The 25,089-nt window shown below is 43.8% G+C and overlaps 1 protein-coding gene across 3 annotated transcripts in view; it reads right to left on the bottom strand.

Moving 5' to 3' along the window:
* AOAH (acyloxyacyl hydrolase) overlaps positions 1 to 25,089 on the bottom strand; it is a 210,607-nt gene that overhangs the window by 9,966 nt on the left and 175,552 nt on the right. For all 3 annotated transcript variants that reach the window (XM_054493687.1, XM_054493688.1, XM_054493689.1), the window contains exons 16-19: positions 23,145 to 23,317; positions 15,280 to 15,338; positions 15,142 to 15,201; positions 13,416 to 13,512 (exon numbers count right to left, since the gene is read on the bottom strand). In XM_054493687.1, coding sequence (XP_054349662.1) covers positions 13,416 to 13,512; positions 15,142 to 15,201; positions 15,280 to 15,338; positions 23,145 to 23,317 — 389 coding nt within the window. The remainder of the gene's footprint in view (positions 1 to 13,415; positions 13,513 to 15,141; positions 15,202 to 15,279; positions 15,339 to 23,144; positions 23,318 to 25,089) is intronic.

Here is a 25,089-nt window from a genome sequence, read left to right as displayed (position 1 = left end):
GTATCTCATTATGGTTTTGATTGGCATTTCTCTGATGGCCAGTGATGGTGAGCATTTTTTCATGTGTCTTTTGGCTGCATAAATGTCTTCTTTTGAGAAGTGTCTGTTCATGTCCTTCGCCCACTTTTTGATGGGGTTGTTTGTTTTTTTCTTGTAAATTTGTTGGAGTTCATTGTAGATTCTGGATATTAGCCCTTTGTCAGATGAGTAGGTTGCGAAAATTTTCTCCCATTTTGTAGGTTGCCTGTTCACTCTGATGGTAGTTTCCTTTGCTGTGCAGAAGCTCTTTAGTTTAATTAGATCCCATTTGTCAATTTTGGCTTTTGTTGCCATTGCTTTTGGTGTTTTAGACATGAAGTCCTTGCCCATGCCTATGTCCTGAATGGTATTGCCTAGGTTTTCTTCTAGGGTTTTTATGGTTTTAGGTCTAACATTTAAGTCTTTAATCCATCTTGAATTGATTTTTGTATAAGGTGTAAGGAAGGGATCCAGTTTCAGCTTTCTACATATGGCTAGCCAGTTTTCCCAGCACCATTTATTAAATAGGGAATCCTTTCCCCATTTCTTGTTTTTCTCAGGTTTATCAAAGATCAGATGGTTGTAGATATGTGGTATTATTTCTGACGGCTCTGTTCTGTTCCATTGATCTATATCTCTGTTTTGGTACCAGTACCATGCTGTTTTGGTTACTGTAGCCTTGTAGTATAGTTTGAAGTCAGGTAGCGTGATGCCTCCAGCTTTGTTCTTTTGGCTTAGGATTGACTTGGCGATGCGGGCTCTTTTTTGGTTCCATATGAACTTTAAAGTAGTTTTTTCCAATTCTGTGAAGAAAGTCATTGGTAGCTTGATGGGGATGGCATTGAATCTGTAAATTACCTTGGGAAGGATGGCCATTTTCATGATATTGATTCTTCCTACCCATGAGCATGGAATGTTCTTCCATTTGTTTGTATCCTCTTTTATTTCCTTGAGCAGTGGTTTGTAGTTCTCCTTGAAGAGGTCTTTCACATCCCTTGTAAGTTGGATTCCTAGGTATTTTATTCTCTTTGAAGCAATTGTGAATGGGAGTTCACTCATGATTTGGCTCTCTGTTTGTCTGTTATTGATGTATAAGAATGCTTGTGATTTTTGCACATTGATTTTGTATCCTGAGACTTTGCTGAAGTTGCTTATGAGCTTAAGGAGATTTTGGGCTGAGACAATGGGGTTTTCTAGATATACTATCATGTCATCTGCAAACAGGGACAATTTGACTTCCTCTTTTCCTAATTGAATACCCTTGATTTCCTTCTCCTGCCTAATTGCCCTGGCCAGAACTTCCAACACTATGTTGAATAGAAGTGGCGAGAGAGGGCATCCCTGTCTTGTGCCAGTTTTCAAAGGGAATGCTTTCAGTTTTTGCCCATTCAGTATGATATTGGCTGTGGGTTTGTCATAAATAGCTCTTATTATTTTGAGATACGTCCCATCAATTCCTAATTTATTGAGAGTTTTTAGCATGAAGGGTTGTTGAATTTTGTCAAAGGCCTTTTCTGCATCTATTGAGATAATCATGTGGTTTTTGTCTTTGGTTCTGTTTATATTCTGGATTACATTTATTGATTTGCGTATATTGAACCAGCCTTGCATCCCAGGGATGAAGCCCACTTGATCATGGTGGATAAGCTTTTTGATGTGCTGCTGGATTCTGTTTGCCAGTATTTTATTGAGGATTTTTGCATCAATGTTCATCAAGGATATTGGTCTAAAATTCTCTTTTTTTGTTGTGTCTCTGCCAGGCTTTGGTATCAGGATGATGCTGGCCTCATAAAATGAGTTAGGGAGGATTCCCTCTTTTTCTATTGATTGGAATAGTTTCAGAAGGAATGGTACCAGCTCCTCCTTGTACCTCTGGTAGAATTCGGCTGTGAACCCATCTGGTCCTGGACTTTTTTTGGTTGGTAAGCTATTGATTATTGCCATAATTTCAGCTCCTGTTATTGGTCTATTCAGAGATTGAACTTCTTCTTGGTTTAGTCTTGGGAGGGTGTATGTGTTGAGGAATTTATCCATTTCTTCTAGATTTTCTAGTTTATTTGCATAGAGGCGTTTGTAATATTCTCTGATGGTAGTTTGTATTTCTGTGGGATCGGTGGTGATATCCCCTTTATCATTTTTTATTGCATCTATTTGATTCTTCTCTCTTTTTTTCTTTATTAATCTTGCTAGCGGTCTATCAATTTTGTTGATCCTTTCAAAAAACCAGCTCCTGGATTCATTTATTTTTTGAAGGGTTTTTTGTGTCTCTATTTCCTTCAGTTCTGCTCTGATTTTAGTTATTTCTTGCCTTCTGCTAGCTTTTGAATGTGTTTGCTCTTGCTTTTCTAGTTCTTTTAATTGTGATGTTAGGGTGTCAATTTTGGATCTTTCCTGCTTTCTCTTGTGGGCATTTAGTGCTATAAATTTCCCTCTACACACTGCTTTGAATGCATCCCAGAGATTCTGGTATGTTGTGTCTTGGTTCTCGTTGGTTTCAAAGAACATCTTTATTTCTGCCTTCATTTCGTTAAGTACCCAGTAGTCATTCAGGAGCAGGTTGTTCAGTTTCCACGTAGTTGAGCGGTTTTGAGTGAGATTCTTAATCCTGAGTTCTAGCTTGATTGCACTGTGATCTGAGAGACAGTTTGTTACAATTTCTGTTCTTTTACATTTATTGAGGAGAGCTTTACTTCCAAGGATATGGTCAATTTTGGAATAGGTGTGGTGTGGTGCTGAAAAAAATGTATATTCTGTTGATTTGGGGTGGAGAGTTCTGTAGATGTCTATTAGGTCCGCTTGGTGCAGAGCTGAGTTCAATTCCTGGGTGTCCTTGTTGACTTTCTGTCTCGTTGATCTGTCTAATGTTGACAGTGGGGTGTTAAAGTCTCCCATTATTAATGTGTGGGAGTCTAAGTCTCTTTGTAGGTCACTCAGGACTTGCTTTATGAATCTGGGTGCTCCTGTATTGGGTGCATATATATTTAGGATAGTTAGCTCTTCTTGTTGAATTAATCCCTTTACCATTATGTAATGGCCTTCTTTGTCTCTTTTGATCTTTGTTGGTTTAAAGTCTGTTTTATCAGAGACTAGGATTGCAACCCCTGCCTTTTTTTGTTTTCCATTTGCTTGGTAGATCTTCCTCCATCCTTTTATTTTGAGCCTATGTGTGTCTCTGCACGTGAGATGGGTTTCCTGAATACAGCACACTGATGGGTCTTGAGTCTTTATCCAATTTGCCAGTCTGTGTCTTTTAATTGGACCATTTAGTCCATTTACATTTAAAGTTAATATTGTTATGTGTGAATTTGATCCTGTCATTATGATGTTAGCTCGATGTTTTGCTCGTTAGTTGATGCAGTCTCTTCCTAGTCTCAATGGTCTTTACATTTCGGTATGATTTTGCAGTGGCTGGTACCGGTTGTGCCTTTCCATGTTTAGCGCTTCCTTCAAGAGCTCTTTTAGGGCAGGCCTGGTGGTGACAAAATCTCTCAGCATTTGCTTGTCTGTAAAGTATTTTATTTCTCCTTCACTTATGAAGCTTAGTTTGGCAGGATATGAAATTCTGGGTTGAAAATTCTTTTCTTTAAGAATGTTGAATATTGGCCCCCACTCTCTTCTGGCTTGTAGGGTTTCTGCCGAGAGATCCGCTGTTAGTCTGATGGGCTTCCCTTTGATGGTAACCCGTCCTTTCTCTCTGGCTGCCCTTAACATTTTTTCCTTCATTTCAACTTTGGTGAATCTGACAATTATGTGTCTTGGAGTTGCTCTTCTCGAAGAGTATCTTTGTGGCGTTCTCTGTATTTCCTGAATCTGAATGTTGGCCTGCCTTGCTAGATTGGGGAAGTTCTCCTGGATAATATCCTGCAGAGTGTTTTCCAACTTGTTTCCATTCTCCCCATCACTTTCAGGTACACCAATCAGACGTAGATTTGGTCTTTTCACATAGTCCCACATTTCTTGGAGGCTTTGCTCGTTTCTTTTTATTCTTTTTTCTCTAAACTTCCCTTCTCGCTTCATTTCATTCATTTCATCTTCCAGGGCTGATACCCTTTCTTCCACTTGATCGCATCGGCTCCTGAGGCTTCTGCATTCTTCACGTAGTTCTCGAGCCTTGGTTTTCAGCTCCATCAGCTCCTTTAAGCACTTCTCTGTATTGGTTATTCTAGTTATACATTCTTCTAAATTTTTTTCAAAGTTTTCAACTTCTTTGCCTTTGGATTGAATATCCTCCCGTAGCTCGGAGTAATTTGATCGTCTGAAGCCTTCTTCTCTCAGCTCGTCAAAGTCATTCTCCATCCAGCTTTGTTCCGTTGCTGGTGAGGAACTGCGTTCCTTTGGAGGAGGAGAGGTACTCTGGTTTTTAGAGTTTCCAGTTTTTCTGCTCTGTTTTTTCCCCATCTTTGTGGTTTTATCTACTTTTGGTCTTTGATGATGGTGATGTACAGATGGGTTTTTGGTGTGGATGTCCTTTCTGTTAGTTTTCCTTCTAACAGACAGAACCCTCAGCTGCAGGTCTGTTGGAGTACCTGGCCAGCCGTGTGAGGTGTCAGTCTGCCCCTGCTGGGGGGTGCCTCCCAGTTAGGCTGCTCAGGGGTCAGGGGTCAGGGACCCACTTGAGGAGGCAGTCAGCCCGTTCTCAGATCTCCAGCTGCGTGCTGGGAGAACCACTGCTCTCCTCACAGCTGTCAGACAGGGACATTTAAGTCTGCAGAGGTTACTGCTGTCTTTTTGTTTGTCTGTGCCCTGCCCCCAGAGGTGGAGCCTACAGAGGCAGGCAGGCCTCCTTGAGCTGTGGTGGGCTCCACCCAGTTCAAGCTTCCAGGCTGCTTTGTTTACCTAAGCGAGCCTGGGCAATGGCGGGCGCCCCTCCCCCAGCCTCGCTGCCGACTTGCTGCTTGATCTCAGACTGCTGTGCTAGCAATCAGCGAGACTCCGTGGGCGTAGGACCTTCTGAGCCAGGTGCGGGCTATACTCTCCTGGGGCACCGTTTCCTAAGCCCGTCGGAAAAGCACAGTATTCGGGTGGGAGTGGCCCGATTTTCCAGGTGCCGTCTGTCACCTCTGGAAGGGGAACTCCCTGACCCCTTGCGCTTCCCGAGTGAGGGAATGCCTCGCCCCTGCTTCGGCTGGCGCACGGTGCGCTCACCCACTGACCTGCGCCCACTGTCTGGCACTCCCTAGTGAGATGAACACGGTACCTCAGATGGAAATGCAGAAATCACCCGTCTTCTGCGTCGCTCGCGCTGGGAGCTGTAGACCGGAGCTGTTCCTATTCGGCCATCTTGGCTCCTCCCCCCCGTGTGCGTGCTTTTTCTAACTCAGGAAGGGAAAACGTGAGAGCATTGGATGAATGTGGTTTGTGTAGCAGGGAGGGCAGTAGGAAAAGGTGAGCTCTAAAATATTCAACATCTATTTCAGTACATGTCATTTTTCGGTGGTGCAGTAGGATGGTATTACAGTAGGGAAAATCCAACATTTTGTTAACATCCCCTTTCATGGGTTGCCATTTGCAGACTCTGCCTGCATGTGTCAAGCACTTGCCTTTAAAAATCATACAGTATGTCAGGAATATACTTACATAAAATTATCTCATCGCCACATTTAGAGGGAGTATGGCTGCAGAAAAAATATTATGAGCCCCAAAGTGATGAAAAGCAATGAAACTGTCCTTCAACAGGGGTGAGAGACCCAGAATGTCAGTTGCTCCAAGGCAACAGCACAATTAACTCTATGTCATTCCATCATAGAGTCATTAAGAACTCCTCAAGGAAACTTCAAATCCCTAGGAAGCCTCCAGAGAGCAGCATCTGAGCCACCTGCTCCCGGCAAAGCTACGCCCTCACTTTCCCAGCGTCCAGTGACGGGGGCAGGCACAACTAAGATTCCTGCCATTCTTTACTCTTCATTCCCCAGAAAACTCAAGAACATAGGTCTGTGCCCTCTGTTTCTCCCCTTCTCATCCCAAAGGAAGGATGGAAATTCTGTCAGGGGCTTTGATTGGACAAGACAGGCTGGACTTCCCAGGGCTGGGTCAATACAAGGCTGCTTTTGCAATTAGTCCTAATATCCCAGCATGGCATCCCCACTTACTACTCAACCTCCATTCCCCGGGAGCTGAGGATAATGCTGCCCTTCTCAAAGCTCAGGAAAAAAATTCATACTAATGGTTTGGAGTCCTACACACTGAATTGCTGGCCCCTGTTAGCTTATTCTCTGGCAGAAAGACCGCCCCTGACCCACAGCGTCATATTATGCTTCTGGGTTTTACTAGAGGCTGTTGGAAGAAGTAGCTATTGGTAAGTGGCCTTTGCATTTCTTGAAAACTCAAATTGAGGACACTGTTCACTGTGTTATGTGGTGTCCGCCACACAGAGTCTCCAGGGAGAAGTTGTGGTGTGCTGGTAAATAACACTTCTCTCTGAAGGAATGGTAGGTACCTGCTCTTCTAATAGGAAGCTCAGAGCTGCATTGATGCTTAACAGCACTCACTCTCATGAAAGTTTATTTGTTCTGCCAAGCCAGCATGCAGCTTTCAACAATTTCTTTCTTGCCCTTGGCCATAGTGTCTTGTAAAGGCACAGTTTTGGGGAAGCTTGCCTGGCTCAGTCTTCAGTTTGCCTGGCCTGTTTTGCCTGTTTTTTTTTTTTTGGCATGTCCTTGGAATGCAACCTTCTTCTTGAGGTTCAATTCTAGGTGCCTCACCTTTCCCTCTGGACTTGACACTCTGAAGCTCCTGTGGGTCCCAGACTGCCCTGCCGGCTGCGATGCTGGCCCTGCCCGCTCAGGGATGCTGTCCAGCCCATCCCCTGCCATTCCCAATCTGAACGTCCAACAAATTGCCCTTAATGGAGAACCAGGCATCTGGAAAGAGTTCTTCAAACGCAGAGAGCCAGGATCACCACCACTGAGCCCTCTCAGTTCTCTTTGTCCTTTTATGGTCTTTGTCTCATCTCTCCTTGCAGTCCCACAGGAGACTCTCAAACAAAAATCAGCAACGATGCAGAAAGGCCCAGGCCAGGTGAAATGTCAGCCTCCCCGTCCCCTCCGTGACTTGAGAGATGACATCATCTCCATTCTACTTGTGCTCCTTTTTGCTTCACCCAAGTTCTTGATTAACATTTTGTCCCTTTTCCCACTTTTCCCTTTATTTTTAGTTGGGTTTCACCTTATGTTGTACAGATGCTAACAGAAGAAAGAAAAGAAAGAATGAAAGAAAATCCCAACAGGGTGTTGCAAGGACTGGATGTTTGTGTCCCTTTCAAATTCCTGTGTTGAAACCCTAATCTGAAGTATGATGGCATAGGTAATTATTCCATGAAGATGGAGCCCCCATCATGGGATTCATGCCCATGAATTCACACCCAGCCAGGTGTGGTGGCTCACACCTGTAATCCCAGCAGTTTGGGAGGCCGAGGAGGGTTGATCACGAGGTCAGGCATTGGAGACCAGCCTGGCCAACATAGTGAAACCCCATCTCTACTAAAAATACAAAAGAAAACCAAAAAAAAATTAGCTGGGTGTGGTGGTGGGCACCTGTAATCCCAGCTACTCGAGGGGCTGAGGCAGGAGAATTGCTTGAACGTGGGAGGCAGAGGTTGTAGTAAGCCAAGATTGTGCCACTGCACTCCAGCCCGGGTGACAGTGTGAGACTCCGTCTCAACAATAAATAAATTAATTAAATAAAACAATAAATAAATTTAAAAAATAAATAAAATAAAATGGACCCCAGAGAGCTCTCTCACTCTTTTTTTTTTTTTAAACCATGTGAGGATACGATGAGAAGTTGGCAGTCGGCAACACAGAAGGGGACCCTCACCAGAACCTGACCATGCTGGCATCCTGATTTTAAATTTTTAGCCTCCAGAACTGTGAGAAATAAATTTTTGTTGTTTATAAGCCACCCAGTTCATGGTATTTTATTACAGCATTCTGAGATAAGACAGTTATTAAAAAATTCCCAGGTGTGCTAATAACAGTAGGCCAATGGGAATTGAGCCTAGTCAAGACTTCAGACAGAACCTACTAAAAAGTTGTGAAGAGTTGGATGAATAAGACATGAGGCAGAGTCCTCTTGTAATAAATAGATGCACAGCAAACCATGGACCTGACCTGGACTATCCTGGGGTCATCTGATGCAGTGGTGGTAGGAAGCCTCTTAAATACTTTTTGACTCTCCATATTTGCAAAGAGAGTTGAATGACATGTTGAATCAAAGCCCATGCCTGAGATGGCTAAGAAAAAGTCCACAAAAGGATTATGGTGATCAGGAGCTCTGGAAAATCCACAGTAGAAAGCAAATTTGAATCTGTTAGGGAAACACAGTTTAAACAAGATCGTGTTCCTTGAGAAGAATGTTTACTAGGAGCCTGATATTACAAAGGTGAGATTTGCTTATACATGAGTTTCTTAGACTGTGATTCAATTTTGGCATCAAGGCTTAAAGTAATTCTAGGCTATTTTCATTTTGATTTGCATTTTTTGTACGTTACTAATTACCAAACTGAAAACTATGGCCCTTAGAGAAAGAAAGAGAGGTGTTGATAGATGTCTTCATGGAACAAGATAATTCAATTATCAGAGTTAGTGACGCAGGTTGAGCATCCCACATCCAAAAAGCCAACATCCAAAATGCTCTAAAATTCAAAACTTTTTGAGTGCCAACATGATGCTGAAAGGAAATGCTTACTGGAAAATTTGGATGATCAACTGGTAAGCATATATAATGCATATATTCCAAAATCCAAAAATGTCCCCCAAAATCCAAAATCTGAAACACTTCTGGTCCCAAGCATTCAGGATAAGGATATTCAACCTATACTGTGTTTTCAAAATGAGAAGAGATGACCATTCCCTTCTCCTTCCCTTGGAGACTTGAGCAATCCCATAACTATGGGGATTATAAAAGGAAAACTCAGGAAAAAAAGCACAAAGAAAGAGAAGGGATATTTACTTGCCAAGCTTTGCTGGGGAACAGGAGCGTACCCTAGGGTTAGGGACAGTGGGAGAGGTCCACCTTTTATCATCACCATAGTCCAGCAATTCTAAATGATGTTGATGATAACACATTCCTCCCTGCTAGGAAATTATTCCTGTCTCTCAACCCCCATCCCTTCTCTACATTAGGCAGCAACTACAAGGGAGTCCAGCCTTTGGAAGAACTTGCTTGCCATATAAAATAATACAATAGGTGTTAAAAGAAAATGCTCCAAGTTTACTAAGACTACAACCTGTTTATTTACAAAGGTAAACATCATTTTTTTCTCCCATATGATTATTATGTCTGTGAGGGCTATGGGTCGTCACATATATGTAGCCATCAGGGCAGTAAAACTTAAGGGAGCTTCAGTAATTCGCAGGCAAGTGTTTATTTAGGATTTTCTCTGTATCATGACCAATGTCAAAGGAAAGATCCTTTTTTTATTTATCTCAGGATAAAATTCTGCTTTCTTGGGAGAAATGCAATAACAGACACTGGTCTTTACTTTTTCCTTGATTGATTTTAGAGTGGGAGGTCCATTCAAAGATAACATTCAAAGTTGGTCAGTTTGCTTTCTACTTTGGACCATAACTGAAAATAGACCAATGAATTCCTATTTGTTCTTCAGAATATCTGGATTAAGTTTCTTGAATGATCATGGATGATCTGTGGAGATTTGGAGCATAATGTATTATGTTTTGTTTTCTTCTTCTTTAATGTAGTTTATTTGTAAAGTCAAAGAAACTGCTAATGACCAGCTTTTCAAAGATGTAATAGAAACAATGGAGGAAGACTCATAAAACACTTGGTAGCTGTTTGATGAACAGCAACACTAGCAGATATTTTAAAGATAAGGCTGCTTTCTGGCCAACCCCGTAAAGTCATTGGCTGATTTTACAAATGTATTCATGGTTGGGGGAACCAAGAGCCAGGTTTGTGCCAGTTGAGCTGTCTGGGAAGCTGAGGGCAGCTGGAGGTATATTTAAACTGTCAGTGTAAAAATGGCTTTGTCAGCCAAGTGGCATTTTCTTTCCTCTGTTGGGGAGGTGTGGTGCAGACAAAGAAAAAGAATATCACCTGCTCAAGTTGGCATTTCCTGAAGGGAGGAAAAGTTGCTGCCTCTGTTTAGTTCATAACCAGTTGGAGAATGAGTCAGCAAGAGACAAAAGGAGTCTTTGGAGATGAATAATCATCTTTCAGTGCTGGACTGAGGCTGTCAGGGCAGAAAATGAATGGGTCTTGTGCCTACCCTCAAGTGACAGGCACCCTCAACTGCAATTTGCTCTGTCACAAGGATGTGAAATTGTGAATTTTAGTATCATGAAAAATGAGAATATTTTTGACACAATGGTCAGATCACATACAGTACCAAAATGAGAGGAGAGATTTTCATGGGACTATCAGGACTGCAGACTTAGTAAGTGACTCTGTAGGATTTTAATTTCTGATAAGAGATTACTTTTCTTCTTGGTAATGAGATGCATTTCTATCATACCTTCCTCGAAGGAACTCAAAGTACTTCACAGGCATGAATGGAGCTGGGGGGTGGGTTGGACATCAGGAGTGAAGGAGTTGCTTCATACACACTGATGATGGTGGTGGCGGGGGATGGCCACTAACAGTTACTGAGTTCTTACAACTTTACAAGTTTTGTTTTACTTAATCCTTACATGGGTTAGTTATTTCTATCCTACATACAAGGAAACAAAGGTTGGGTGGTTATTTAATTCACTTGCGGTTACCCAGCTATTCTGTGTCTGAGCTGGAATAGGAACACAGTTGTAAATTCTGGGCTCTTTCTATAACCACACATCGTACCCACATGGGGTGGGTTTCTGGGAAGATGAGCTGCCCAGGCATGGGCAGTTACCCACAGAGATGGATCTGGGAGGGGATTATCCCTCCAACTGCTTTGGAAAATGCTAAAATTTCAAGTTAAAAATGTCTTTTGCAGTACCTGACTCTGAGCTTAAGTCAGGACACTACCACAGTTCCCGAAAACCAGATAGAAATGCTAGCTCTTTCAGAGGTGGACATGGCGGTACCTAGACATCAAATGCAGGTGCTGCATCAGATGTTCATGGAGGCAGGTCCCACAGTGGTCCCACTGTGCCCACATGCCTTCCCTAGTGGGATGCCCACTAACTTCCTGAGGAGAAGATGAAGAAGGCCCTGCACCAAAACTGGATCTTCACATTTATTTTAAACAAATGGCAGTAGATTACAAAACAGGAAGTTCCTTGAACTGTTGATGGGAATTGCCAAGCATGGAGAAATGCCTAGGAGGTTTCTCCCATGTTGATGTAGAATGTTCAGTTCAGCTTAATTCAACTTTTTGCTTTTTCACTACGTTTATTATTGCTATGAGGACAAGAAAGGGCTGATGAGGTCCTGCTTCCAAGCATGTCAGTTCGCCAGTGGAATTCCGGACAGACAAGAATAAAGCTCTTCTCTCTATATCCTCCACAGAGATAAGGACTCTTGTGCTTTGCTGACAATTATGTTCCCAGCACCTTCATAGCTCCTGGCACATAGCAGGACTTACAAATCTGATGACTGACCCAGCTCTTAATCTTGAGGCATTATAGAGCTCCATTTATTAAACTTTATTTTTATTTTTATAGAGATGAGGTCTCTCTCTGTCAACCAGGCTGGAGTTCAGTGACGTGATCACAACTCACTGCAGCCTCAACCACCCAGGCTCAAGTGATCCCCCCATCTCAACCTCCAGAGTAGCTGGGACTACAAGCATGCACCACCATGCCTGGCTAATAAAAAAAAGATGTTTTTTTTTTAGAGATGGGCTCTTGCAATGTTGCCCAGGCTGGTCTTGACCTCCTGGACTTGGGATCCTCCCATCTCAGCTTCACAAACCATTTACTAAACTTTAATGGGCATAGAGATGACCTGTGGATTGTGTGTGAATGCAGGTTCTGATTAGGTAGGTCTGGAGTGGGGCCTGGAATTCTGCATTTATAACCAGCTCCTGGGTGGTGTTGATTTTGCTTATCCAAAAGCATACATTGAGTAGCAAGGGTGTAAGGAAATGGTACCTTTTCTGTGTACCAGGCATAACATTTAGGAGGATGACACATTATTTCATAGAATCATCACAGAGATTTGTTAGGAAGATATGGTATCCCCATTTCCAGGGCTGGAAAGGGAGTTTAAAAATATTCAGAGAATTGCCTGCAGTCCCAGAGATAATAAATGACAGAGCTAGTGATCACTCTGGAAAGTAAAAAAAAAGTCCCATGTGAGTGTTAGACATTATTATATTTTTAATAACTTTATCTATATTCAAGGTTGATGATCAAAGATTACTTGGTGGTGCATTTGTTTACACCAGGAATTCATTAATGAGTCTTTAACTCTGCATTTTAATGAGAAATTATTTATCAAAATGTCTCTCCCCATGAGAGAAATGTGTCTCACCTAGGCAGGAAATCTAGTTAAGGGAGATCAGTCTTGTTGAAAGGATGTTCAGAATTGAACTACTAGAGTCTGCAATGCAAAACGTGTCAGCGAATGTAATATTTGATAATTCATGATGGCCATCTGCTCCAACCCAGATGCTGCGGATGGGGGCACTGGGGGTGGGGGACAGAGATGATAAACTCTGGATGAGGAATCTTCCATCTTTCGCCTACACTGTGAAACCCTTCATTAGCATTATCTCATCTGGCAGTCAACGGGGGGCTTTGCTCTTGTATAAAGATTGCTTAGCAATGAAAATGAATCAGGAAGGATTCTAGTCAATAAGCAATGATTTTTCAGACTCAAGATGTAAAGAGTAAATCAGTAGCTATAGTAATGATGCCTGTTTTTGTGTGGACACTCAGCAGTGACTCCAGTGTTTGGACAGAATGCTAAAAAAACAACTTAGTAATGTTCCTTCCAGAAAGGTGGGACGTGGGTTGATCACTTTGCCATGCGCAAGTTCTTTGGTCCCTCCCTTAGAGGTTCTGATTAAGTTCATCCTGTATGGGGTGTGGGAATCTGCACTGCTCCTGAGTCCCTGGATATTTCAGGGCCCACTGTGAGAGGTGCTACCATATCCCTCGTTTCTGTCACATCCATCAGGTAACCAGGGCTTTTAACCCGACAAGAACAGGTTAGTGAGTGCATTAACCTGTAGGTTGCCAGCCCAAAGCTCTTTCTAACCAGTCACTGGCTCTATTGCATCAGGGATTCTAAAATGATGGTGAAGTACAGAGGTAATGCTGAACCCAACCTTTTCAGAAAAAGTCCCACATTTTATCTTTTTTTCAATACTGAGAGCTATTAGTGTGTCAGAATAGGCAGGAGTAACCCTGCCGAATCTGCTGCCTGGTGGCTTATAAAAGTATAAAACCAGTTGCCCAGGCCCTAAACTAGCTGCTGCTTTCATCTTCTGTCAATACCCAAACAAAGCTACTTACTTTCATGGAAGGCAAAATCCATGTAGAAAAGATTGAAGTTTGTAAATTTCTCACTGGCTGCAATTTTTTTCAGTGTGTTGGAGAGTTGCTCTGCTCTCTGAAGGGAGAGGAAACAGGGAGAATTCCATGAAATCTAGACTTTGACTTTAGTGAGAGAATTCAGGCAGAACAAAGAAATCGATCTTCCCCATCCTACTCTACTTTATTTCTCCAAGCCATCAGCAGACAGTAGCTCTGCACATTAAATTCTAGTCACGTACAAATGGCCAGTGAACATGAGACAAATGTTAATGTTCATGAGGAATCAAATCAGTATAAATTAGTGATACTAGTTTTACCACCCTTGGGACTGGCAAAGGTAAGATAACCATAATATTGAATGTTGTCATGGGTAGGTGAATGAGAATGTCATTAGCTTAACCTTTCTAGAGAGCAATTTGGCAATATGGATCAAATCCTTAAACATAGACATACCCTTTGGCCCAGTAATTCTTCTAGGAATTTGTCTCAAGGAAATAGAGATGTACACAGAGACTTACATCTTTAGATATACGATTGTTCATCACAATGCTATTTATCATAGTATAAATTTGGAAACAATCTAAATGTCCAACACCAAAAGATGAAATAAATCATAATATGTTCACATGTATAAACTTTAGAATGGTTACAACATTATGGTGTGGAGAAACAATTTATGAACACTGGAAAGCATAAAAGAGTATATGCATTCTCATACTATGTAGGCAAAAACCAAATATATTGATCTCTAGAAGTGGTAATGGGAAGACATACACATATACTAACTTTGGGTGGTGGAATTTTGGGTGACCTTTGTTATTGTTCTTTCTGCTTTTTTGTGTTCTCCAAGTTCTAAAAAATTGAAATATGCTTTTTATGTAAAAAAATATTCAATAAGTCTTTTGTTTGTTCATTTTTGTTTTTGAGACAGGGTCTTGCTCTGTCACCCAGGCTGGAATGCGATGGCGCAATCTCGGCTCACTGCAAACTCCACCTCCTGGGTTCAAGTGATTCTCATGCCTCAGCCTCCTGAGCAGCTGGGACTACAGGTGCCCACCATGACACCTGGCTAATTTTTGTATTTTTAGTAGAGAGGGGGTTTCATCATGTTGATCAGGCTGGTCTCAAACTCCTGACCTCAAGTGATCCTCCCACCTCAGCCTCCCAAAGTGCTGAGATTACAGGTGTGAGCCACCGCGCCTGGCCTCAATAAGTCTTTTACAAAGAGATTATTCACCATCTGTGAAAGAAGTGCAAACCATGTTCTTTGAGCAATGGATTCCCTGAGAGAACGGAGGAAGGTTCTTATTTACCTTGGGAGAACCTCCGTCATGCATAGGGGCCAACCTCAATCAGCTCTCTCCAACTCCAAAACTATGCTTAGGACCAGCTTTAAAAGGTTGTGTGTGTGTGTGTGGGTGTGTGTGCGCACATGCACAGGGGAGTGTGTGTACACACATGTGTACACATGAGAGAGACAGTGGCTGAGAAACACAGTCAGCAGAGGACAGACCCAGAGCGAGACAGAGGGAGACAGGGTGCACCAGGTTCTCTCGGTTCCTTAAGCACCTGGAAGGTTTGATTTTGTTATTCACCAGCGTGGAGACCATCTGCCTGCCAGGATCCCAACCCCAGTGAAAACTCTGCAGCAAACACAGGGAAAGAATGATCAAAGATGGTATCAAAAGGCCTGTGATAGTCATACCTCTGAAGTGAGAGTCCGCAACGTCTTGTTGGAAGACATCCAGCCGTGGCAGGGGCTGACCTGAGAGTGGGAATACACTTTGATTACAGAGGAACAGGGTGGGTAAGCGGGCCTTGAAGCAAGCTAGTGAGTGCTCACCTGGAGGCAGTTCAGGAAGGAGTACAACTGCGCATAGGTCACGTCTTTATTTAGCTGGCCTGGAAAACAGAGAGGTCTGGTAGATTGCATGCCCTCGGCAATAGCAGCATTTAGAGACACTTGGGGGCTTCCCTGCCTCCCTTGCAGGAGGTCGCTATTTCCAGGGGGTTCCCCTGATTTTTCATGCAGCATTGCTCTTGAAGAATGCCTGTGCTTTCCTCCTTTCTGAGCCTCTAGAAATTCAGACCCAGAGTTGAGGAGGAGCCCTGAGGAGCTCACTCCCATATAGAGGTGTGGCCATGGGCCAGGATGGGGCTGGGGGAACTGGCCTCATCTGGACTCAGGAAAAAGAAACACAAGTATCCTACAGCTCAATGTGAACCAGGATGCCTTTAAGAGCAACACTTTCTTCTTGCCCTGGTATGAAATGCTCCCTGAATGGGGCACAGGGGACATTCGAGGTGGCGGTTGACCTAATCCCCTTTTCTAGGTTTATGAAACGCTCAGGTCTGACTGAATTATCCCACACTGAGGGCCTGGCAGGACATTCTGAGTATCTGAAGCTATGACCATGTAGTTCCCTGCAGTTGGTGAGCTGAAAGCCGTACAAAATGCTTGGGTGGCCCATGGGATGGGGAGGCAGTACCTCATGTCTCTCTTTGTGGCACTGCATTATGGGCTGTCCAGTGGATATATCTTATTTGACCCTAATTAGTAGACACCCTTATTTTTTAGTGCAGGTTACAGAGGTACATAATAAAGTGAAAAGTACCAGATGAGGGTTCATCCAGTTTTTCTGAACATCAGCTATAGTCCCAGAATCTGTGGGGGTGATTTCTTCTCTCTTCCAACACTGCTCCACCCCGCCTCCAGCATATCCACCCCACCGAAGCAATTTGACTTTCATGCTGTGGCTGACACACAAAATCCAGGTCTCCCCAAATCTCGGGGGTGAATGACTGACACTGTATCCATTAACACTCCTCACACTCTTGAAAACATAAGGGAAGATAATAGGACCTATCTCAGAATGAAGAGAAAGATTGAAGGTGATAGAATACAGTCTTATTTTTCACTTATACCTCTGATTAGTTAGACTGGAAGATAGATTCAATTTTCTTGTCAGAGAGAAAAAATTTATTATCTCTCTGTGTGGGTGAGTGAGTCCCAGGACGGGAAAGCCACAGGCTCATTACGGCCACTAAAGTCACAGTGACCCACCAGGTCTGTCTTCTGCACAGGCTTCTGTGTCTTCACATTTTAAATGAATCCCAAGCCCTTGGCTTTTGTCCTTGGTTTCATTTTATGGGTCCAACACTGAGCTTCCATTTTCCCCCAAGTTCCTACTTCTACCCACCAAGGCTTTGTTTCCTCTATTTTGTGTGTGTGTGTGTGTGTGTGTGTGTGTGTGTGTGTGTGTACTTTTTGTCATTTGCTCCCTTCCTGAATGTGTCTCAGCTGCAGTGACTGACATCTTCCTTCTCCACACCCCACCCTGGGTCCTCCATGTGCTCTCCTAGCTTGGCTCTTTCCCTCTGGGGGCTACCACTGAGTTGCGGCCTTCCGTCTCCCCACCTTCTGTGAGGGCCTAGTGTCTGGCTGCTTTTGCCTTGGTGCCTGGTGCCATCTTGTCTCTATGTTGGAAATGGGGCCTCATAGTGAAACTTAGGTAGCCTGGCTGGGGCCCTGCCACCCTTCTGGGCCCTGGTGTGTCCCCTCCCCCTGAGGGGTGGCATCTCTCTGCAGCCTGACAGAAGGTGCAGAAGGTGGCACCTCATGCCTGACTGTGCACTCTCCCCTCCCACCTTCAGGCCTGGATTGCTTTGATATCCAGAGGGGCTGGAGTTTGTCCTGCTCCTGTGACACTGGGAACTTCATTGTTGGCCCCTCATTGGGAATGAAGGCCCACCCTGGCCTTGCTCCACCCTGCCTGACGCCCTCTCCTGCTGTCCTTCTGCTAATGGCCAGCACAGCTCCCAGTGAGACCCTGAGGGGTACCCCCTTCTGCACCTCCTCAGTCCCTCTCCCTTTCCCTCTGTCACCTGGCTCCACCTCCAGCTGGACCTGATAGAGAAAGGGAACATCCTTAGTGTGGGTGGCTAGGTCTGCTGAACAGGATGAGGGCACATTAGGTGCATTTAGAAGAACCTGGGAAAGTTGTAATGAGTCAGTGTCCCTCCTCTCTGGTGTTTCTGCCTGTTAGAGGGTAGGGACTCTGGGGCTGGTCATGTGGAAGACTGGCTAGGGGTGCTTGCGATGGGCTTATGGTTTCGAGGAAGGGAAGAGGGAAATGATTCTTACACTTTCTGCTTTATTGGCAATATCAGTTGGTCTTCCCCACTCTTTCTTTTTAAGCATTACCTTTTATCTTTGTTTCTTTAATGTAATTTTGGCCTATTGATCCTACCTCTATGGGGTGCATGAAGAGAGGTTGTGTCTGTGACTCCCTGGTTAGAAAGTCCATCTGGATAGGAAAGCTGATCAAGAAAGCCCAGGGCAGACCAGGAGGACTGTCCCACAGTGGCCAGGAATCACCAGGGGCCGAGGAGCTCTGTCTATGTGTATCTGTGTGTCTTCGTGTATGTCTGTGTGTCTGTGTCTCTGTGTGTCTTCGTGTGTGTCTGTGTATGTGTGTTTCTGTGTCTGTGTCTCTCTGTGTTTTTGTGTGTTTCTGTGTCTGTGTGTGTGTATGTGTCTGCTTGTGTGTATCTGTGTGTGTCTGTGTCTCTGTGTGTGTGTTTGTGTGTGTCTGTGTGCCTGTGTGTGTGTTGTGGGGAGCCAGCGGGCTGTCCCAGTGTTTGCCATAAGCTCCTCTGAAGATCAAAGGTGTGTTCTTCCCTAGCTGGCTTAGTGACGGTTTGTGTCTTCATAATCTGTAACTTCTTTAGGGCAGGGTCTCTGGTATCTATTTAATTCTGGAAACATAATTGAAATCTTAGGTACTGTAGAGACTTAGTACCAACAAAGATCAGTCACGTCTCCATGAAATGCCATGTAAACGTGTTAAAATCACATTCATTCAGACGGAGGGAAAGTGCGTGATAAAATAGAAACACCAAGGTATTTTAAAAAGACATTTAGTTTCAAGTTTAAGAGTGATTGGGGCAAGATGAAGTTGCTGTTTCACGGCAGAAGCCCTTCAAGGCAGGCCCACTAGCAGACGAATTTGCAGCCAGGAGTCCCTGGCTTCCTCTCCATAGTCTAACCCTTGGGATGGCCCCAGAATGCCTGTGACTTGCCCATCCCCATGGGCACTCGGCACGTTCGCTGTCAGGGTCCATGTGCTGAGTTCCCTAGTGGAGTTGTCTTTTCCCTCTCATTTGAGGACACAGACTGCATCTTATGTCATCTTTACTCAAAAGCACAGAGTAGGAATCTCAGAGATATTTCTGGAATGATCCCCTTCCTCACAGATCATGGCTGAGAGGACTTGTGACTGGCCAAGCTTGACTTTTCTCAAAAGACCCATGTCAGTGGAATCCCAATGTTTGAGTCTTGCTGTCTGGTAATTCCTCACAAAGACAATAAACTCTCACCAGGAATTTTAGCGACTAGTGGAGGCTGTGGGGTGCCCCAGCCCTCGGCAGCCAGCGATGGACTGGGTAGTGAGTCACAAACCTGGCTGAGGAGGAGGGATGCGAGGAGAGATTCGTCACCCCCTCATCCCTGGCAGGAGTGAGACAGCCACCTGCTCTTGTTCTGGGCCTCTGTGACCTGCTGAGTGGGTGCTGTGGCATCTAACCCTGCCTTCACTGGTTGGTCAGGCTGAGTTCCTGCCTGTCCTTCTGAGGGAAAAGGAGGCAGCAGAGACTGTGTCACTGACCAGGGGGTCTCCTACCATGCCTCTGTTTCCTGAACTCTTTCTTAATTTTTAAGAAGTGGCCAAAGTCAAGTCTAGACACTACGATCACCACATTTCTAGGCCCAAATAAATGGAACTCACCACCTTCCCTCTACTTTTTTTTCTTTGCAGAGCACCGTTAGCACAACCCTTAACGCGGTGCCCAGGAATCAGACCTGAGTGTCCAGCTGCTGACTAAGACGAGATCTATGGTGGCCTGGGCAGAGCAACCAAACCCTGAGGCCGGCCCAGCATGAACCCTGCTTCACTGCTGGCTCAAGATCCAAAGATGGGGTTTGGAGTGAGAGCAGAAGAGAGACAGTGTGAGAGCAATAAATGAAATTACTGTAGTTAATGAAAGCATCTATCTCCCAGGGTCGTTTTAAGAATCATGCCTTCTCGGCCGGGAACGGTGGCTCATGCCTGTAATCCCAGCACTTTGGGAGGCCGAGGCAGATGGATCACCTGAGATCAGGAGATCGAGACCAGCTTGGCCAACATGGTGAAACCCCACTTCTACTAAAAATACAAAAATTAGCCCGGTGTGTTGGCGGGCGCCTGTAATCCCAGCTACTCGGGGGAGCTGAGGCAGGAGAATTGCTTGAAGCTGGGAGGCAGAGGTTGCAGTGAGCTATGATTGCACCACTGCACTCCAGCCTGGGTGACATAGTGAGACTTCGTCTCAAAAAAAAAAAAGAATCACACCTTCCTAATGCGGCCCCCTCTTGAAGTCTGTCATCTTGTGTGAGTTATGAGTCCTGTCAAAGGAGGCCTGGGGATGCTGGACAAATCCCACCTACTTCCCAGCCTTTCTAGGAAGGACCCTGATGCTTTGTTGAGAAATTTATAATTTATTTCCCATGGCAACCAGGCAGCAGAGATAATTTAGGATGTGAATAATTACTTATAATCATCAAACAAATTTTAGATGGTTTCAGCTTTCTCCTTGATTGGATTTTTTTTTTCAAAACTACTGATGTTTCTATAGAACAAACTTGTTCTATCTTTTTCTTCTTTCCATTTTGTGCTGTACATGCTAGGGTGTGATTAGCAGCCAGAGAGAGTCCACTTGAGAAGGACAAGGCAAAGTCTAGAGCAGTCTCTCAACCTTGCATGACTGACAGTCTTGATTTTGGGGTGCTGTCTCGTGCATTGTAGATGTTTAGCAACCCCCTGGCCTCTACTCGCTAGATGCTAGTTGCACCCCTCTTCTTCTTCTTCTTCTTTTTTTTCTTTTTTGTTTTGAGACTGAGTTTCACTCTTGTTGCCCAGGGTGGAGGGCAATGATATGATCTCAGCTCACTACAACCTCTGCCTCCCGGGTTCAAGTGATTCTCTTGCCTCAGCCTCCCAAGTAGCTGAGATTACAGGCACCTGCCACCACGCCCAGCTAATTTTTTTTGTATCTTTAGCAGAGACAGGGTTTCACCATGTTGGCCAGGCTGGCCTTGAACTCCTGACCTCAGGTGATCCGCCCACCTTGGCCTCCCAAAGTGCTGAGATTACAGGTGTGAGCCACCGCACCCAGCCTAGTTGCACCCCTCTTCTATCTCCAGATGTGATAAAAGCAGGGTGGGGGTGAGTGGGTTGCCCCCAGTTGAGAACCACTGGCCTAGAGAATCCACAGAAGTGGACAAATCCCCCAATCATCCTTTTTTCTTCCCTCAGTCCTTTCCAAATTGCATGGAGTCATTCTTACATACCATTCTTAAATTCTTTTTTTTTTTTTTTTGACAGAGTTTTTGTTTGTTTGTTTGTTTTTCACTCTTGTCACCCAGGCTGGAGTGCAATGGTGTGATCTCGGCTCACTGCAACCTCCACCTCCTGGGTTCAAGCGATTCTCCTGCTTCAGTCTCCCAAGTAGCTGGGATCACAGGCGTGTGCCACCACGCCCTGCTAATTTTTGTATTTTTAGAAGAGACAAGGTTTCACGATGTTGGCCAGGCTTGACTTGAACTCTCAACCACAGTTGATCCACCCGCCTCGGCCTCCCAAATTGCTAAGATTACAGGCATGAGCCACCATGCCTGGCCTCATTCTTACATTCTTACATACATTTTTCCTTCCCCTAGTCCTTTCCAAATTGCATGGAGTCATTCTTACCTTTGGTCTCATATTTATGAAACCAAACATGTCTCATAAATCAAGTGAATTGCATGGCATATCGGAAAGAATTTATCGAGGTGGTGTAACCAGAGTTCGTGGAAAGAAAATGGGATTTGAAATCAGAAAAATGGAAGTCAAGTCACTATTACTGTGATGGAGTAAATTGGGAACAAACGTCCCTGCTCTCAGCTTCTCTTTCCAAAGCATTTCTTAGTGTAGGAGACACATTTGGAAATCTGAAAGAATCAGTTGAGGGCAGAAGTACAATTTTCATATCCCGTGGTTCAAAGAGACATTCTTAGCCCAGGTTGGTGTCCTTTCTGCAGGCAAAGCAGCCCAGAATGGAGTGAAGTTCCATGTGTGATCATGTTATTTCTAAGGGGGTGTGGTCAAAGTTGCATGAACAGGAAGAATATGCTCTACTTAGGTGAGGCTGGACAGTGTTTTGCTTGGATAATAATATTTGTGATACATGAGTAACTCAAGAGGAAAATGGTTTCATCTTTATTGGTGGAGAATATGGAATGTGGGTGTCCACCATTGTCCCTCCAACTAAGAGACCAGAGCCTTTGAGAGCTAGCAAAAGGACACTTACTCTTTTCCCAGGTGGGGAGAGGCGGAATTTCCTGAGGGAGAAGTAGGGGGTTTGTCTTAGACAGGGACTGCAGGAAGAGGACAAGGGAAGACTGGAAAGATTCACACAAAGTAGTATATGCAAGAAAAGGCTCTTGGTGGCCTGAAATGGGAAATCTTGCTCCCCATCCACTCCCTCTAAGGAGGGCGTGAAGGAATGAGTTTCAGGTCTTCTTTGAATTTCTCACCTGACTCGTAAGAAGGTGCTTGGACTGCCAGCACCTTTTAGTGGGTTGGGCTCGGGAGGTGAGTGGGGTAACACCAGGGAAGGGATAGTCCCTTCTTCATGATAGATTGGTGCAGGTGCTGTCAATATGGGGCTGAGAGGAGGGTACCCAGGCCTCTTCTTATAGATGCTCATCAGGGAAGACTGAGGCCAGCTCCCTGTTCCTCTTTCTTGCTCAATTTTCTTCCTGTGGCACTTATCACCTTCGGATATACTTTTGAGTCATTTTCCCATTGTAATATAAGCTTTCTGTGGGCAGGAACTTAGGACTATTGTGTTTTTTGCTGGTTACCCTGTGCCTAGAACAGTGCCTGGCACATAGTTGGCACTTAATAAATACATTCTTCTCTGAAATACAGAAAGCAGAGCCCTGCTACAACATATTCAGTGAGCTCTGTGGCATTTGGCAAGCTACCTAACCTCTCTGAGCCTTGGTTTTTTCATCTATAAAATGAAATTATTGTGGTTGATGAAAACATCTATCTCACAGGGTTAAGGATCACACCTTCCTAATGCAAACTACTGGCACTTTTATGTTATTTGTACAATATCAAGAATATTTGAGTTGCCATTAGAAGGTCCTGGGGACATTTTGAAGCCTTTAGGAGCTGAGGACCCCAAGAGAGTGTAGAAGAAGGAAACGAGCAGGCTGGAGGACTGTGCTCTAGAGAATTCTAACAGGCCACCAGGAGGCACTTACCATTGAGGTTCAGAGAAATCCCTGTCTTTGACTCACGGGTCTGTCTCCTGTTTGGGCTTCTTCAGCTCATTTTACATTTCACCTTCTGTTAGAGGAATTTCCTGGTTTGAGCGCTTACCTTTCAATGTGTCCTAATTCTTCATGAATTACTTCTGCCCTTTCTGCCTTTGGATCTGATTCTGCTCACCTCTGGATAATGACCTTTAGATACTGCACCTAGGGGCTCTTGCCTTTATCAGCTCTGACCCATGTTCCATGATGGCATTTTAGGCACATTTCTATATGGTTTGAACCATATATACATTGAACTGTATATACATTGATGTTATTAAAGAGTAAAAGAATCTTCAAACTGATACCGAGAGGATGATATCTGTTGTGCAAATTATCCCAGAGAAAGGTTCCATCTGGTAAGCCATAAAAAATAACATGGCTGCCATTGGGCAGGTGGGAATTTAGATGCTTCAGAGTCTGCATGATGTTGGAGTAGAGTTTCTCAGGAGTGGTCATGGCTGGGACTGGGTCACTCTTCCTGTTGGTGGAATAAACAGAAAATATCTTGGTTGATTGTAAGGATAGATGCATGCAAGTTGCACTCAAATACAAGATACATCTCACACACACACACACACACACACAGACACACACACACACACACACACACACAGTGTGGTGGTCATTGGAGCTATTTGCAAAATATTCCTGGATTTCCACCTTTCTGGCACATAGACTGTACTTACTGACTCCCTTGCAGTTGAGTGGACTATGTGACTAGTTCTAACCAATGAGTGGTGAGCTGAAGTGACATGTGTCATATTTGGTGATGTGACACCTTCTAGAATGCTCCTTTTCTTTGCATGGGTATAGGCAATGTTCTAGATAGCTGCTTCACCAATCTGAGTCCTGGAACAGAGTCCCACGGTGATCTCTGATGGACAAGTAGTGTGAGAGAGACGTAAACATTTGTTGCTTTATGCTACTAAGATTTTAGGGGCCATTTGTTCCTTTGTTCCTGTAGCATAAACTCACTGGCCTGACTTACACACAGTTTTTGAAATGAAAGGGGTCTGGTATTGCTTATGATTTATTTGACATTTCGAGGTCTGTAACTTGGTCTTTAAAACTTTTCACTTGTATAACAGTTAGAAAACAGAATCTTACTGATCAAGTTATATTATACGTCCACACTATATCTTGCTCTTTATCCTTCAGTTTCTACACTGGATTTGGACTTGCATGCATTTCCTGATGGATTTCTATTCCAGGCTATACCCTGCAACAACATTTCCAACGAGCAATTCCAGCCTGCATTATTGTCTTTATATAGTAGTGCTTGTGCTCTATAGAGGGTATTTGAATTTTTTAATTATATTTTCTCTTCTTATTTCTTAAAAGTTATAAAATAAAAAAAGAAAGTACTGAAAGTAGTTATGAAAGACACAGGCCTAAAATCAAAGCATGTCAAGCATGTCAGACAAAGGTGAAGCTCCTAAGCGAGCTGAAAGTGACGAATCTTTACCCTTAATCAGACATTTATTGAATTTAAGCCGATTGACTTATTTTCATTTGGTTTGGAAAAGAAGTAAGGAATGTACAAAATACCATAAAGACATCATTTGAAGTTATGTTAAAATTGCACTCATTGGTTGACTTAAAGTTATGTTTAATTGGGTGCTATGCTCACCACCTGGGTGATGAGGTCATTTGTACTCCAAACCTCAGTATCGTACAATAACATATCCATGCAACAAACTGGTACATGTACCTTTGTATCTAAAATACAAGTTGAAATCATTTTAAAAAGCTATGTTTAAAAGGCAAGGGGTGCTAAAATATTTTTGGCATTAATACATGTTTATTATTGTTCATTTCTTTGTACAACTGACTTTTGCACACACCTTCAGGAACACATCAAATTTGGATTAGGATCCTAACCTGCATTAACTTGGGAGTAGAATACAGAATTTTCTAGGGTTTTCAGCTATTCTTTATGCTCTAACTGCCTGTCTTTACCCTAAATGGAATAATGCTACAGCGTTACTTTCTCTTTTGCATACTTAAAATTCCAGTTTCTCTAATGATCCTGTAGTGGGTTAAACAGTGTCCCTGAGAATGTGACATTACTTGAAAACAGGGTCTTTATGGTTGTCATTAGTTAAGATGAGGTCATGTTGGATTAGTGTGGGCCTTACATTCAATGACTGAATCCTTAGAAGAAGAGAGGACACACAGACACAAACCAGGAGGAAGGCCACGTGAAGACAGAAGCAGACACTGGGGTTACGGCCGCCACGAGCCAAAGAG

Source organism: Pongo pygmaeus, chromosome 6 (genome assembly GCF_028885625.2).
Source record: "Pongo pygmaeus isolate AG05252 chromosome 6, NHGRI_mPonPyg2-v2.0_pri, whole genome shotgun sequence".
NCBI classification, from domain to species: domain Eukaryota; kingdom Metazoa; phylum Chordata; class Mammalia; order Primates; family Hominidae; genus Pongo; species Pongo pygmaeus.
Note: the sequence above shows the minus strand (reverse complement) of the source record. Positions and strands in the feature narration are given on the sequence as shown.